Source organism: Carcharhinus amblyrhynchos, chromosome 13, assembly GCF_965287045.1.
Source record: "Carcharhinus amblyrhynchos chromosome 13, sCarAmb.v2.hapA, whole genome shotgun sequence".
Taxonomy (NCBI): domain Eukaryota; kingdom Metazoa; phylum Chordata; class Chondrichthyes; order Carcharhiniformes; family Carcharhinidae; genus Carcharhinus; species Carcharhinus amblyrhynchos.
Genome location: NC_137336.1, coordinates 56,289,298 through 56,305,471, shown reverse-complemented (window position 1 = coordinate 56,305,471; position 16,174 = coordinate 56,289,298). Strand labels below are relative to the sequence as shown.

The 16,174-nt window shown below is 42.6% G+C and overlaps 1 protein-coding gene across 1 annotated transcript in view; it reads left to right on the top strand.

The window, feature by feature from the left end:
- The first annotated feature begins 1,041 nt into the window (after positions 1-1,041).
- Positions 1,042-16,174, top strand: part of LOC145351296 (uncharacterized) — a 30,164-nt gene continuing 15,031 nt past the window's right edge. Inside the window, exon 1 of the mRNA XM_080200923.1 lies at positions 1,042-1,098. Within this exon, the coding sequence (XP_080057049.1) occupies positions 1,042-1,098 (57 nt within the window). The remainder of the gene's footprint in view (positions 1,099-16,174) is intronic.

Here is a 16,174-nt window from a genome sequence, read left to right as displayed (position 1 = left end):
GTCTGGTTGACAAGGTTAGATGGCACATTGAAATATTCAGAATAATATAACAATTTTACAATTGTGAGATTAGCTCAGGGAGGACAGTCACTTCTCATTGACTTGACTCCCTCCAGATGCATACATTAGCAAAAATTCCTTTTCATTATTTAACTGTCCTTCACAGTCTACGTATTGGTTGACTGATGTCAACTGAATATAGGGTATCCCAGTGGGACACCTTAGAAAATACATCTTGCACACCATTACACTACTGGATGTATTCTAAAGGCCACCAAATTGTGAGTAGCATACAGAAGAGCATATATTCTGGGAAATGACAAAGAGATGCTAGAAATATAGAGTAACAATAATTGGGGACTTTTCATTATCTCAATTTAAACTGGGATAGCAATAGAGTAAAGAACACAGAGACAGAAGGGTTTCTGGTTCTTCCTAATAAACCACGTTTTTTTTCCATCTGACTACTAATTCTATCCCAAATAATTGTTTCTAGAAGCTTAGCCCACCGCTGCTGATTGATCTGTAATTGCTGAGGCTATCCTTGCAACTTTTTTGAACAAAATAGTTCGCAATTCTGCAGTCTTCTGGAACTTTGCGGAGTCTGGAAAAGGCTGGGAGATCAGCACCCCCACAATTTCCATTCTCACTTCCTTCAGTATCCTTGGATGCACCTTATCCAGTCCCACTGCCCTGTCAACTTTTAGTAGCAACTGTCTGGTCTATTCGACACTTCCTCCTTATCAATTTTGAACCCTTCCAGGGGACAGTTTCTTCGCCTGTTACCATGTCCTGGGCAGCATCGACCTTCTTGGTAAAGACAGATACAACTCATTTAATACCTCCAGCCATATTCCCACGCGTAAATTCCTTTTTAGATTCCTAATCAACCCTACGCTTTCTAATAGCACCCTTTACTATTTATACGCATCAAATGTTCTTACCCAGAAAAGGGAAGTGAAGCTGTAGGAAGTGAAGTCGCAGTTGTTGGACACACATTGATGCAGTGACTGTTGAACAAGCTCCGAGCGGACGCTCAGAATGGAAAATCCCATCAAACAAGGAATACTCCATATCCAACAGCAGAAGTTCGGGATGGTAAGTTCTAAATGTCCCTGATACACAAGTTTGTGACCAGCATTGTCCTGAGATTGATCCAAACTGGGTCGGGATCCAAGAGGAGTCCTCACCAGCTCAAACCAAACTGGGGTACACTTGGAACTTGTCATTTTCCTCCAGCGCCTCTGAGCAATTGTCCAACGTGAAGGTTGTGCCCGCCTCAACCTATTTAATCTCACAATGTTTTAAGTCCGCGTTCCTGTGTTCCTTGGAATGGCAATAACATCCAACTTAACTGGAACAGGTTTGCAGTATCTTGCGCGGAACAAGCGCCGGTTAATACTTGGTGAGCGAGAATTTGCTGAGAAATTAGCGGGTGAAATAGGGACATCATTGCACTAGAAGGACAGAGTGGTTGTTAAAGATGCACTGGCTCCAGTTCTTTCTATATATTTAAATCAGTCTTAAAAGTATTTTAAACATTCAAACCCACAAGATTTACCAAAACAAAAGGCTGCGTGTTAACTGGTGTCTGCCAGCGTATATGTATGGTGATCAAAGTGGTTTAAGGTTCAGCTCCGTGATTTTACGCATTTATTGAACCTTACAAGACAATTTGGGTTGCCTGCACATATTTCTCTGTTGCTCCCTTTTTTACAAAAGTAGAATACGGTTAGGTCATTTTCTAAACCTGAAAACACTTACAAATACGAGTTGATGAACCTTTGTGCATCCTTATCTCGCCTAAACAGTTGGAGGACTGGACTTCCCCTTTAAGGGTTTTGTAAGAATTGTACAAGACAAGCTGGGTGTTATTTTCTACAGCTGTTGGTCCTTTAACGTTTTACCCTGATTATGATTGCAGCTGCAGAATGAATCTAAACTGTTTTCCCAGTTCTTTATAATATTGGGACTTAGTAATTTACTTTTGCAAACAAGGGGGGGCTGGAATATTAGCTCAGCTTCCATCTTAAGTGTGTGTGTATGTAATTGTTCGAGTTGGGTTTTACAGTTAATTCCCATATGATACAATGACTGAAAATTAGGCCAACCATTTCATATATAATTTTTTCTGGAACAGTCTTGGGTGTAGTCCTGGTGCACAGTGTTTCAACATTTAGGGTTGAATATTATGAGGGGCATTGGTATTAAAAATAGGATTCTTAGCCCATACATATTGGATTTGTGAGACTTACTGAGCAATTTTACCATAGGTGGCCTACTAATTGGCATGGTGGGGCCTACTGTCCAGAAAAAGATGGTGAGTAGGCTCAGTCAGAGGGCCAGCCACTCTGTAGCCTCCGCCGTGCCACTGGGTGAGATGGTTGCTGCTGGGGTGTGTAGGAGACATTGGCAACTAGGCAGGTCTTCAGAGGAGAAAGAATCCTGGAGAAATGGCTGACACCATGTACTGTGCCTTCCTGGGATGCCAATTCTGATTAAATATATTTCTGGAGATTCGATCATCTGCCCCCCCATTAGTCAGCCAACACATCCATCCTTGTGATGTATTGCTTTTTTATGACAATTGGAAAACAAAATGACTCAATAACCAATTGAATGAAGCTTGACTGTCAACCAAACAACCATTTCTTCCCCCCCTCTAATTTCAATATCTTTATATCTGGCAAAGAGAAATGTTTAAATAAATTGATGAAAAAAACCCCACATTTTTAATGTCCTGATGATTTTTCTCCAGGGTTGTACATCGCAGTGTCCTGAAGGTCAATTCCAGGCCAATCCTGGAGGGATGGCAACATTAGTGTCCCCCCTGCACATGTCCCCTTCCCCTCCTAGGCCACTTAGCGTGCCCTGCACACACTGCAGCTGGGCAACTCTAGTTAGTTGGTGGCCTCCACAAGTGGGGAACAATATGGTAAAAAGGGCCCTAATTGGCCCTATAGTTAGGTAGTTCAGCTGCCCACTTCCATGGGGCAGGTAGCATCTCTGCACTCAGTTCCCAAAACTGGTTAAATGAGCCAATGAGTTTAAAGTTTAAGTTTATTCATTTGGGCCATAAATAGGCTTACATTAATGCTGTAATGAAGTCACTGTGTAAATCCCTGACAATACCACAATGGGGAGCTGATCCAAAGTGGGTACCTATAATTGTACTAGCCCCTTTGCTTCCCCGGCAGGGGCAGATAAAATCCTGACAGTGGTGAATCAGTTTTGTTTTTCAATGTAAATCCCAACTGTAGCTACAGACAGGTGTATGACAAGTAAAGACTAATGAGATATCAGCCCTGCATTAGCTGAAAACCCATTCCAAAGTAATTCACATTGTGGTATGCGTTTGATCTCTACTCCAACACAGTTCCATGGACGATAGGATTCTACTTCACCTTCCTCCATTAATGCCACAGATGTATTTCCTATCTCCAACCAATGTCTTGTCACAAATTCTAAAGAATAGCTACATGATTTGTCAGCTCAGGGTTCTCTCTTTATCTGTGTGCTATGGCAAGAGTGCGAGGATGTTGTTTCATTTCTGTGAAATCCTGCTCAGCGTTTTGCATCTATCTCTGTAAGAAATGGAAGTGAAGCAATTTCCTTGCCAAATGAGATTTGCCTTGTGGTTTATTGAGATAAAACTCTGCATGATGTGGTAAACCTTATAGCCCCGAAGATCAAATGGTCAGTTACCATTCTGTGGTGAGTTAGCTGGAAATGATCAATAACAGCCTCTTGTCCCTACACCCCCTTTCTCCCCCACCCTCCACACAACCTCTCTCCCTTCAGTGGAGGAGTGTAAATATTATCCAGATTGATATTCAGCTGCAAAATTAGGGATAGAAATTAGGAGAATTTGTTTTCTCTCAGAGGGTTGTACGACTTTGGAACTCGCTGCCTCAGAGAAGGCAGTGGAAGTGGGGTCACTGAATTTTTTTTATGGCAGAAGTAAATAAATTCTTGTTGCGCATGGAAAACAAAGGATACCGGGGGTAGATGGGGAATGTGGCACTCAACACAAACAGACCAGCCATGATCTTATTGACTGGCACAGCAAGATCGAGGGGCCTACTTCTTTGCTTCTAGTCTGTATGTTCATAAGATGTGCATGTTGATGTTATTGTTATTTGGGCTTCGTAGCCGGAATTTTCCAGCCATTCACACACCACTGCAATTGCCAGCATGAACAGAGAATTCGGTGCTCAGCCAAATCTCCGTTTACTGCAGCAGGGCCAGAGAATCCCAGTTGTGGGCAAGGTAGGAGAATCCAGCCCCTTGTCTCCTCGGTCATTTTGGTGTTTTGAGATTACCACTTCAAGTGACCCTAGATCCAAATCTTCAGATGTTTAGGTAGTGTCATGAGATGCCTAGAGGTTGAGCAGAGAACATTTGTTAGTTTATTTCAGCTACTGCTTTTATCATATAATCCTCCTTGTTGAATTTGATGGAATAATTTTCAATGGCACTGTGACTTTCAAACATTGGACTGAATTATCCTGCCTCATTGGGTTTGGACTTGGAGGTGGGAGGGCTGATAATACAGCAGGTGGAGGCACTGGGAGGACCGTCTAAGGCTGGGTATCATTCATGCTACTGTCAGTCGAAAGATGTGCAAGTTAGATGGATTGGCCATGCTAATTTGCCCCTTAGTGTTAGGGGAATTAGCAGGGTAAGTATACAGGGTTAGGGCCTAAGTGGAATTGTTGACAGTGCAGGCTTGATGGCCCAAATGGCCTCCTTCTGCAGTGTAGGGATTCTATGGATGCTTAATGATTTTAACTGCTTAATAGATGTATTAAACAGTAAAGGTACAAAGACATTTTGACAGCAACTAATCATATATTTTCACACTAGTTGAACTGAGCTTGTTTTTAAAACAGTAGAAAATGAATAGTTTGCAAATACCATGTTAAACAATAAGGGACATAATGAGAATCAAATTCTCTGTTGAGGAGTAGTGATAATTGGAAAGTTGCCCACCAAACAATATCTTATTCTTATTCCAATTTTACTGATTTAAATAGGCAACTTCATTCAGTTGCCTGGATGTTTCAAGTGCAGGATTTATCATGCAGCATGGGTTTTCAGTATCAATTGATTGATCTAGCAGTGAAGAACTATTTACAATCATTCCCCTGCCACCTGGATTAGTTAACAAAATTCAGCATGGATTTACTGAAGGCAAATCATGTCTAACCAACTTGACTTTTTGATCAGGTGATGGTGGGGGGGTTAATGAGAGTAATGTGAAACTTTGATGAAGTGCCACACAACAAGCTTGGTAGCAAAGTTGAAGCATTTGGAATAAATGGCAGAGTGCTATCATGGTAATGAAGTTGGCTGATTGACAAGAAACAGAGAGAAATAGTGAACCATTGTCTTTTGGACTGTTGGAAGGTATCTAGTGAGTTTCACTGGGAATTTAGGAACAGGATCACAGCTTCTTGCAGGTGCAGCAGGTGGTCAGGAAGGCGAATGGGATGCTGGCCTTCATAGCGAGGGGGATTGAATATAAAAGTAGGGAGGTCTTGCTGCGGCTGTATAGGGCATTGGTGAGGCCGCAGCTGGAGTACTGTGTGCAGTTTTGGGCGCCGCACCTGCGCAAAGATATTTTGGCCTTGGAGGGAGTGCAGAGGAGGTTTACTAGGCTGATACCGGAGTTGAGGGGGTTGAGCTATGAGGAGAGGCTGAATAAACTAGGCTTGTACTCGTTAGAGTTTAGAAGAATGAGGGGAGATCTCATTGAGATGTATAAGATGATGAATGGGATGGATAGAATAGAGGTGGAGAGACCCTTCCTGCTCAAAAAAGACAGTAGGACTAGGGGGCACAGCCTCAAGATAAAGGGGGGGCGGTTTAGAACGGAGTTGAGGAGGAACTTCTTCACTCAAAGGGTGGTGAATCTCTGGAATTCTCTGCCCGTTGAAGTGGTGGAGGCTGCCTTGCTAAATATTTTTAAGACACGGGTTGATGGGTTTTTGATAAGGGAGGGGATTAAGGGTTATGGGGAGAGGGCGGGAATGTGGAACTGAGCCACGACAGATCAGTCATGATCTTATTGAATGGCGGGGCAGGCTCGAAGGGCTAGATGGCCTACTCCTGCTCCTATTTCTTATGTTCTTATGTTCTTTTATCTCATTAATGACTTGGACATGGGTGTATGGGACACAATTTCAAAATTTGCAGATGTCCTAAAACTTGGAAATATTGTTAACTGTGAGGAGGATAGAACAGATATAAATATATAGATTGGAGGCTTGGGCACAGAAATGGCAGATGGAGTTTCATCCAGACAAATGTGAGATTTAGGTCAAATTTAGATGTGAATTATACTGTAAATGGCAGAACCCTTTGGAACATTAACATACTGAGGGATCTGGGTGTGCAGGTCCACAGTTCTCTAAAAGTGGCAACACAGGTAGCCAAGGTGATTAAGAAGGCATATGGCATGCTTGTCTTCATAGGCTGAGGCATTGAGTGCAGGAGCTGGGAAATCATGTTGCAGCTATTTAAAATCTTGTTTAGGCTGTAGTTGGAGTATTGTGTGCAGTTCTGGTCACTGCATTATCAGAAGGACGTGGAAGCTTTGGAGAGAGTGCAAAGAAGGTTCCCCAGGATGTTGCTTGGTCTCAAGGGTGTTGGCCGTGAGGAGAGCTTGAATAAACTAGGATTATTTTCACTGGAAAGATGGAGGCTGAGGGGAGACCCATAAACAGGGTGGATAGTCAGAGGCTTTTTCCAACAGTAATAGTGTCAATTACAAGGGGGCACAGGTTCAAGTTGAGAGGGGATACGTTTAAAGGAGATGTGCGGGGCAAGTTTTTCAGAGAGATGCCTGGAACGCACTGCCAGAGGATGTGGTGGAAGCAGACAAATTAGTAGCATTTAAGAGGCATCTGAATGGACACACGGTGGATGGGGGCAGCACCGTGGCGCAGTGGTTAGCACTGCTGCCTCAGAGCCAGGGACCCGGGTTCAATTCCAACCTCGGGTCACTGTATGGAGTTTGCACATTCTCCCTGTGTCTGCGTGGGTTTCCTCCAGGTGCCCTGATTTCCTCCACAATCCAAAGATGTGTGGGTTAAGTTGATTGGCCATGCTGAATTAACCATAGTGTCAGGGAGATTAGCAGGGTAAATATGAGGGGTTATGGGTATAGGGTCTGGGTGGGATTGTGTTCAGCGCAGACTTGTTGGGCTGAATGGTCTCCTTCTGCACTGTAGGGATTCTATGATACATGAATAGGGAGGAAATAGAGGGACACATACTATGTAAGGGCAGAATTTTTTTTAACTTAGGACATCATGATTAGCACAGGCTTGGAGGACTGTAGGGCCAGTTCCTGAGCTGTGCTTTTTGACCCTTTTTCTTCTTGATAGACTTCAAGAGGACATATACAGGCCAATGAAATAGTTGGACATGTGACAAGTAAAGTTTAATGTAGATAACTGTGAAATGATACATTTTGAGTGGATTAACAAAGAAAGGCTAGCTAAACTAAAGGATGCAGTTCTTAAGGGTGTGTAGGAGCAGATGGTCCTGTGGGTATGTGTTGAATGTTGCAGGTGTAGAAAGTTTAAAAAAAATAAGATCCTTGGCTTTTAAAAGTATAGATATGTGGCTAGGTATTCCCCTCCCGACATTGAGGGAACCTACATCGGGAGGACGAAACAGGAGGCATGCAGGGCTGCAAAATTAAAATTACCAGTCCATTCCTGCCATTCCCTTGGACAGGAACGGGACGGGCTCGACACACATATAAATTTGCTATTGAAATTCCTGTTTCAAATACCAATTTCCATTCAGTTATTATTTCCATCATGGTGGATTCTCAAGGGATACAAGTTAAGTCAGTTTGTGAATCTTGCAGGAAGTCTGCTGTGGAGTCAGGAATATTTTGATAGGTAAGTTTAAAAGCACTTGCTAATTTCAACCATCATAATTAGATGATTTTTGAAACATTAAATATGTTTTAGTGCAGTGATTGATCATAGAGCTTTGTCCTTAAAAAATAAGGGACCTATAAAGACTTAACCTGCCTTCACCAACATGCAGAATTAGATATGAATGTGTGGGATCCTCTGGTTTGCTTTTCATAATGAGTTAATGTCCTGATATCTGTTGAGCCTTTGAAGTACTCTTTCAGTATCTACTAGGTACTAAACCAATCAGCCAAACAATAATGGTGATAAGAATTTAAATACTTAAGAAATAAAAAAATTGCAGCCATTCAAAGTTGCCTTAAATAATTTCCTTCTTACATGTACATAAGATTATAGATCAAGTGCAGCAAATCATACTCCCATTGGTGGGGTGGGGTGGGGGGAGCTTTAATTCATATCACAGCTCCAAATGAAATAGTCTGTCAAACAAAACTAGTTTTCTGCTTTACAACTGTAAAAACATTCTCCACAGGAAATAATCCATTAGTGAGTCTTAGGACTGAGCCAAGCATTCATAATGAGGTTCCATCTCACAAATTGTATCAGCAAACCAGGCTGAACAAATGTCTATTTTCTGCAAGTGACGTTATTACGAATCCTTGGCTTAGCTCCAGAGGACACTAAATTTAGGTATTAACAAAAGAACTAATGTGACGTGAGGACATTTTTTTGCTTAGCAAGTGAAAAAAATCAGGAATGGAGGGAGATTGCGGGAGGAAAATTCCACTGTCACTTTCAAAACAGAATTGGGTAAGTGCAACTTTTTGGGTTGCTCTTTCAGAGAACTGGCACAGACATGACAGGCTTACTCCTTTCAACTGGGTAGTTTGCTTAGCTATTACAGAGTCAACTAAATTGCTTTGGGCCTGGATTCACACGTATGCCAGACTGGGTGCAGATGGTGTCATATTACGGGTTCTTTATGCTGCTGTGGTGATGGCTCAATGATGAGATCTTGATCCTTGTGTGTTTAAACACAAACACATTTTCTGGTAGGCTTTAATTATTTACAGTTCCAAATATGGTGTTGCATGATGTTCCTCCCACCATAGAGTGTTCTTCTAGACTGTTCCCTGACTGTGACTACATACATCACACTGTGGTAGGTGTCACTCTGCAGTCCCACATTAACCCTTTCTCTGCTGAGCACCTTTACGCTGTAACACATGCAGGCACATATCATCACATCCCCCTTTTCCAATCATTTTCCCTCTAACAGAATATGATACAATATTCACTTCGTATTCATACAACACATCTTATACTTTAACAGTTCTTTAACTTTTTGGTCTGTCATGTGTGAAGTCATGGTAGTGGTATTGAGTGTTTTTGGTATTTAAGTCATTTGAAAAATTTTCTTCTCTGCCAGCAGGATATTAAAGTTAAAGTTTATTTATTAGTGTTACAAGCAGGCTTGCATTAATACTGCAGTGAAGTTACTGTTAAAATCCCCTAATCTCCATTCTTTGGCACTTATTTGGGTAAACTGAGGGAGAATTTAGCACGACCAATGCACTTAACCAACAAACTTTTGGACTGTGGGAGGAAATCAGAGCACACGGAGGAAACAAACAAGGTAGAGACAAGGAGAATGTGCAAACTCCACACAACAGTGACCCAAGCCGGGAATCAAACCCAGGTCCCTGGCACTGTGAGGCAGCAGAGCTAATTGTTGTTTCTCATGCCTTTCTCTTCTTTAACTTATCTTCCAAAGATTTGACGATATCTTTCATTGCTTTAGTTTGCCTAGCAAAACTTCATTTTCCACAGTTACTCTCTGAAGTTCTTATTTTGTAACTGAGGGTTCATCCTTGACAGACAATAGCTCAATTTGCAAAGGTTCCTTTTAGATAAATTGATATTTGGTCTTTTTTTCCCCAAACAATCAGGCTCTGTTTTTTGCTGATTCTGCTGTCAATTCTAGTGCTTTTTTCCCTTCAGTTGTTTGTTCCTCTTCAAGCTTCCTTTCCATGACTTCCTTCTGAAGGCTCCAAACCATTTTCTCAGATGCCTTGTTGAGACTTGACAGTTCCATATTCAATTATTCTATGTCAGTTTTATAAGCATTGCCCTACTTAATTTTTTCTATAGATGTCTTCAAACTCTCATTCTCCTGATTTAATTCTTCACTGGACTTGTTCCTATTTTCTAGTTTCTTTGTCATGGAGTTCAGCTGATTCTCCATTGTCTTCATAAATATCTCCTCCTTAACTTCATTTTGAAAATGTCTAGCAACTTTTCTTTTTTCTCCAAGTTTGCTGTCAGCCACTGTCATCTTGTGGTTTTAAGGCCTTCTCTAGAGCTTAATTCTTTTTGTTGATTCCTCTTCATGTTCAATAATTTCCCATTTCTTTAATTTCTGCCTTTCTTTGGAGGAGAATCCATCATGTTTTTACTGGACACACACAATTCACAAATGGAACCTTCATTTCCAGCCCTTTTGTCTTCCCTGTTGGTCAGATCTTTGTTTCCATTCTGCAATTCTCTTGTTCTTCTCTTTCTGGGGTCATATGTTGTCTTTTGATGCCTGCTTTCTGAGGCCTTTCATTGCCCTCCTCTGGAACCTTCAAAACCCTCCTACTAGAACCTTCTTTCCCCTCTTTCTGGGATCCTTCATTGCCTTCCTTCTGATTTTCTGTTGCTTTTTGACTGAGGTCTTTCATTGCCAATGGATCTTTTTACAGAGTTTCTCTCTGTCCATGGTGTTCCCTAATTCTCCTGTCCATTGCTATTTGTTTACTCTTGGTTGCCACTCTAAATGAACATAAGAACATAAGAACATAAGAAATAGGAGCAGGAGTAGGCCATCTAGCCCTTCGAGCCTGCCCCGCCATTCAATAAGATCATGGCTGATCTGTCGTGGCTCAGTTCCACTTTCCCGCCCTCTCCCCATAACCCTTAATCCCCTCTCTTATCAAGAACCCATCAACCTGCTTCTTAAAAATATTTAGCGAGGCAGCCTCCACCACTTCAACGGGCAGAGAATTCCAGAGATTCACCACCCTTTGAGTGAAGAAGTTCCTCCTCAACTCCGTTCTAAACTGCCTACCCTTTATCTTGAGGCTGTGCCCCCTAGTCCTACTGTCTTTTTTGAGCGGGAAGAGTCTCTCCACCTCTATCCTATCCATCCCATTCATCATCTTATACGTCTCAATGAGATCTCCCCTCATTCTTCTAAACTCTAACGAGTACAAGCCTAGTTTATTCAGCCTCTCCTCATAGCTCAATCCCCTCAACTCCGGTATCAGCCTAGTAAACCTCCTCTGCACTCCCTCCAGGGCCAAAATATCCTTGCGCAGGTGCGGCGCCCAAAACTGCACACAGTACTCCAGCTGCGGCCTCACCAATGCCCTATACAGCTGCAGCAAGACCTCCCTACTTTTATATTCAATCCCCCTCGCTATGAAGGCCAGCAAATGCATTGCCTCATTAAGTGTTCTGAACGATTCTTTTTCAAGTTGTTATGGCAATTGTTGGCTGTTTTTCCCACACTTTTGGTGGGAGCATAGCTGCCCCTTTTAACTTTTTTAAACTTCTCCTGAGCTGCTGCTAACAGTAATATAAACGAAACAATATCAGAGACCCACTTTTCATTTAGAATACCGAGTTACATGGACAAACAAGTGTTGAGAGAGCAGACAAACAAGAATTTCATGATGATAACTGGTTTGTATAAAGATTGCTTCTTTTCAGAGTATCAGTCCAAAATGACTATAGAAAATATTTGGGAAAACATCGTAAAAAAAAATCCATTAAAAAGAAATAAAAATTAAATAATTATAATACCAGACAAATCTTAAAAAGCACAAATCAAATATATATAATGAGTGGTTTTGGGTTGTGTGGGAGTAGAGTGGGGGTTGCTCTTTGTGGGTTGTTGAGAATACTATTCTCGATGTGGGGATGCTGGCATTGGACTGGGGTAAGCACAGTAAGAAGTCTCACAACATCAGGTTAAAGTCCAACAGGTTTATTTGGAATTACAAGCTTTCAGAGTGCTGATCCTTCATCGGGTGATTGCAGAGATAGGTTTACAAACACGGCATATATAGACTGAGACACAGTTGCAAGATAATGGTTGGAATGCAAGTCTTTACAGGTAATCAAGTCTTTACAGGTACAGATAGTGCGGGCGGAGAGAGGGGTAATCACAGGTTAAAGAGGTGTGAATTTTCTCATCCCAGGGCAGTTAGTAGGATTTTGCAGCCTAGGCCAAACGGTAGGGGTTACATCTAGTGTGACATGAACCCAAGATCCTGGTTGACGCCATCCTCATGTGTGCGGAACTTGGCAATCAGTTTCTGTTTGGCGATTCTGCGTTCTCGTATTTCGTGAAGGTCTTGGAGAACGCTTGCCCGAAGATCGGAGGCTGAATGCTTTTGACTGCTGAAGTGTTTCCTGACAGAAAGAGAACACTGCTGCCTGGTGATTATCAAGCGATGTCCATTCATTTGTTATCCTAGTGTCTGCACGGTCTCGCCGATGTACCATGCCTTAGGACATCCTGCAGCGTATCAGGTAGACAATATTGTCTGTCCATTTTCATGCTATTATGACACTTTGAATTTTGGGGGGAAAGTTTCATCCCACATCTATGATGTAGATTTTTATCCCACATCACTACCAGTGGAGACCAGTAGTGATTGTCACCATTATCAAGTCGCACCTGAAGACCAGTCCATGTGCTGGGAGTTGAATGGGTTACGTGGTACCGAAATGCTACTTCAGGGAGTGGCGTGGTGGCACAGTGGTTAGCACTGCTGCTTCACAGCACCAGGAACCCGGGTTCAATTCTTGGCTTGGGTCACTGTCTGTGTGGAGTCTGCACATTCCCCCTGTGTCTGCGTGGGTTTCCTCCAGATGCTCCGGTTTCCTCCCCTAGTCTGAAAGATGTGCTGGTTAGGTGCATTGGCCAAGCTAAATTCTCCCTCAGTGTCCCTGAATAGGCGCCAGAGTGTGGCAACTAAAGGATCTTCACAGTAACTTCATTGCAGTGTTAATGGAAGCCTACTTATGACAATAATAAGGATGCTAATTGAACTCATGCTCTTTCTGGGCACAATTAATTCACGTCATTAGGAAGGAGCCAGGAAACACACAAACTGACATTGGGTGTGAGAAGAATTTTTGCACTCATACCTTGTTTCCCGGGCCAGGCGCAATCTGTTAACAGAGCAGTGAGATCAAAGAATTGCCTGCTTCGTTAGCCCAAGATCTTCTCAGCTTACATGCTCTATGTCTGAGAACATTTCAACTGACCAAGTATCTTTTATCTCTTAATCGGGTTATGTAAATCTGTATTCAGTTGACCTGATAGATGCGCAGGTTATTTATCCAAAGTTGTGCAGGTAAGATGGATTGGCCACATTAAATTGCCCCTTAGTATCCCAGGATGTGTGGGTTAGGGGGATTGGTGGGGTAAATACATGGGGTTACGGGGACAAGGCCTGGCTAGGATGGTCTGTTGGAGGGTTGGTGCAGACCCGATGGGCCAAAAGGCCAACTTCTGTGCTTTATGGATTCTGTGATTCTATGATAGGTCAATTGATAGATTGCCGAATATCAGAGAACAGAGCATTGAGAGGGAAAAGGGGGACGAGAAAAAGAAAGAAAAAAATTGTGCTATTCGTACAGTAACTTAACGTTGTTGCCTTGAGATTACTATGAGAAGCTATGTACATGAAAGCTTTAGCCACAAATTTGACCCATTTTCAACATTGTTTAAACTAATGAAAGCGAGGCTTAGTGTCTCACTATCCAAGACATTAAATACATAATGTATATGATAACAAGGAACCTCCAGAGCACTCGGGCCTGCAGCTCCATTGGTGATAGGGCAACAGAGCGAACGCTCCCGTCTAAACAAAAAGAGTCGTCTGCAGTTGACTGTGGTCAGCTAAGATCGCTCCGTTCTCCAACTATTCCAATTGTCCAACTGTTCTCACCTTCGTTATCGGAACTGGTTAAAAAAAACTTTCCGAACATTTCTGAATAAGTGAAACAAAATGCATATTAAAAATAAAATCTCAAGCTCTTGTCATATCCCCTAGGAAGAGTATTGCATCAGCTGGCTAACATTACACAGCATTACCTCAGCTGCAGCTATCAAGCTGCCCACAATTGAGTTTCAGTTAGCAATCCCAGTCTGTGGGGAACGTACAAGTTAATACAATTTAAACGGCTTCATTGATGCCAGTGACACAGTTTACCACTGCCCACCCTCATCGGGTCTCTGACCACTTTCTGTTTTCTGCCCTTCCTCTCCCCCACTCATCCGTTCCCAGCCCATCCATTTGAATGTAGCCAGACTCCTCCTCTTTGTCCTTTTCCATTGCGACTCTGCCTGTTTACTCTCTCTCAGTTTGGTTTGTTGGGAATTTTTAAGTTTATGAAGGCAATCTAAATATTCCTGTCTGTCCAAAAATCAAGTTCTCTGGTGAAGGCTTCAAATAATGTTGTCATTCATTGGATAAAATAAATATGGCAGTAATGCAAAGATCCAAAGAACAAAGAAAATTACAGCACAGGAACAGGTCCTTCTGCCCTCCAAGCCTGCACTGACCGTGCTGCCTGACTGAACTAAAACCCCCTGCCCTTCCGGGGACCATATCCCTCTATTCCCATCTTATTCATGTATTTGTCAAGACGCCTCTTAAGTCACTATCGTATCTGCTTCCACTACCTCCCCTGGCAGTGAGTTTCAGGCACCCTCCACCCTCTGTGTAAAAAAAAAACTTGCTCTGTATATGTCCTTTAAACCTTGCCCCTCACACCTTAATCCTATGCCCCCTAGTAATTGACTCTTCCTTCCTGGGAAAAAGTTTCTGACTATCCACTCTGTCCATGTCACTCATAATGCTGTAGCCTCTGTTGTTCCAGTGAAAACAAGCCAAGTTTCTCCAGCGTCTCCTCATAGCTAATGCCCTCCATACCAGGCAACATCCTGATAACTCTTTTCTGTACTCTCTCCAAAGCCTCCACATCCTTCTGGTAGTGTGGCGACCAGAATTGAACACGATCTACCAAGTGTGGTCTAACTCAGGTTCTATAAAAATGCAACATAACTTACCAATTTTTAAACTCAATGCTCCGGCAAACATGCCGTATGCCCTCTTGACTACCTTCTCCACCTGCGTTGCCACTTTCAGTGACCAGTGTACCTGTACACTCAGACCCCTCTGCCTATCAATACTTTTTCCACCTGTATTAGACCTTACAAAAGACCTCACATTTGTCTGGATTAAACTCCATCTACCATCTCTGCGCCCAAGTCTCCAACCAATCTATATCTTGCTGTATCCTCTGTTGGTCCTCTTACCTATTGGCAATTCACCAACCTTTGTGTCATCCGCAAACTCACTAATCAAACCAGTTACATTTTCCCCCAAATCATTTATATGTATTATAAACAGCAAAGGTCCCAGCACTGATCCCTGAGGACATCATTTGTCACAGCCACCATTCAGAAGCATACCTTTCCACTGCTACCTCTGTCTTCTTTGACCAAGTAAAAAGTCTGACAACACTAGGTTTTAGTCCAACCGATTTATTTGATAGTAAACTCACAAGCTTTCGAGGGGACTCCCTCTTCGTCAGGTGAATGGAGAACTCTCAGCTTGTGAGTTTACTATCAGATAAATCGGTTGGACTAAAACGTGGTGTTGTCAGACTTTTTACTGTGTTTACCCCAGTCTAACGCCGGCACATCCACATCATGACTTCTTTGACCGAGTCAGTTCTGTATCCACCTTGCCAGCTCCCCTCTGATCCCATGCGACTTCACCTTCTGTACCAGTCTGCCATAAGGGACCTTGTCAAAGACCTTACTGAAGTCCACGTAGACAACATCCACTGCCCTACCCTCATCAATTATCTTTGTCACTTCCTCGAAAAACTCAACCAAGTTAGTGAGATGCGTCCTCCCCTTCACAAAACCATGTTGCCTCTCACTAATACGTCCACTTATTTCCAAATGAGAGTAAATCCTGTCTCGCAGAATCCTCTCCAATAATTTCCCTACCACTGATGTAAGGCTCACTGGCCTGTAACTATCTGGATTATCCTTGCTTCCCTTCTTAAACGAAGGAACAACACTGGCTATTCTCCAATCTTCTGGGACCTGTAACCAGTGAGGATACAAAGATTTCTCTCAAGGGCACAGCAATTTCCTCCTTTGCCTGTCTCAGTATTCTGGGGTAGATCCCATTGGGCCCTAGGAC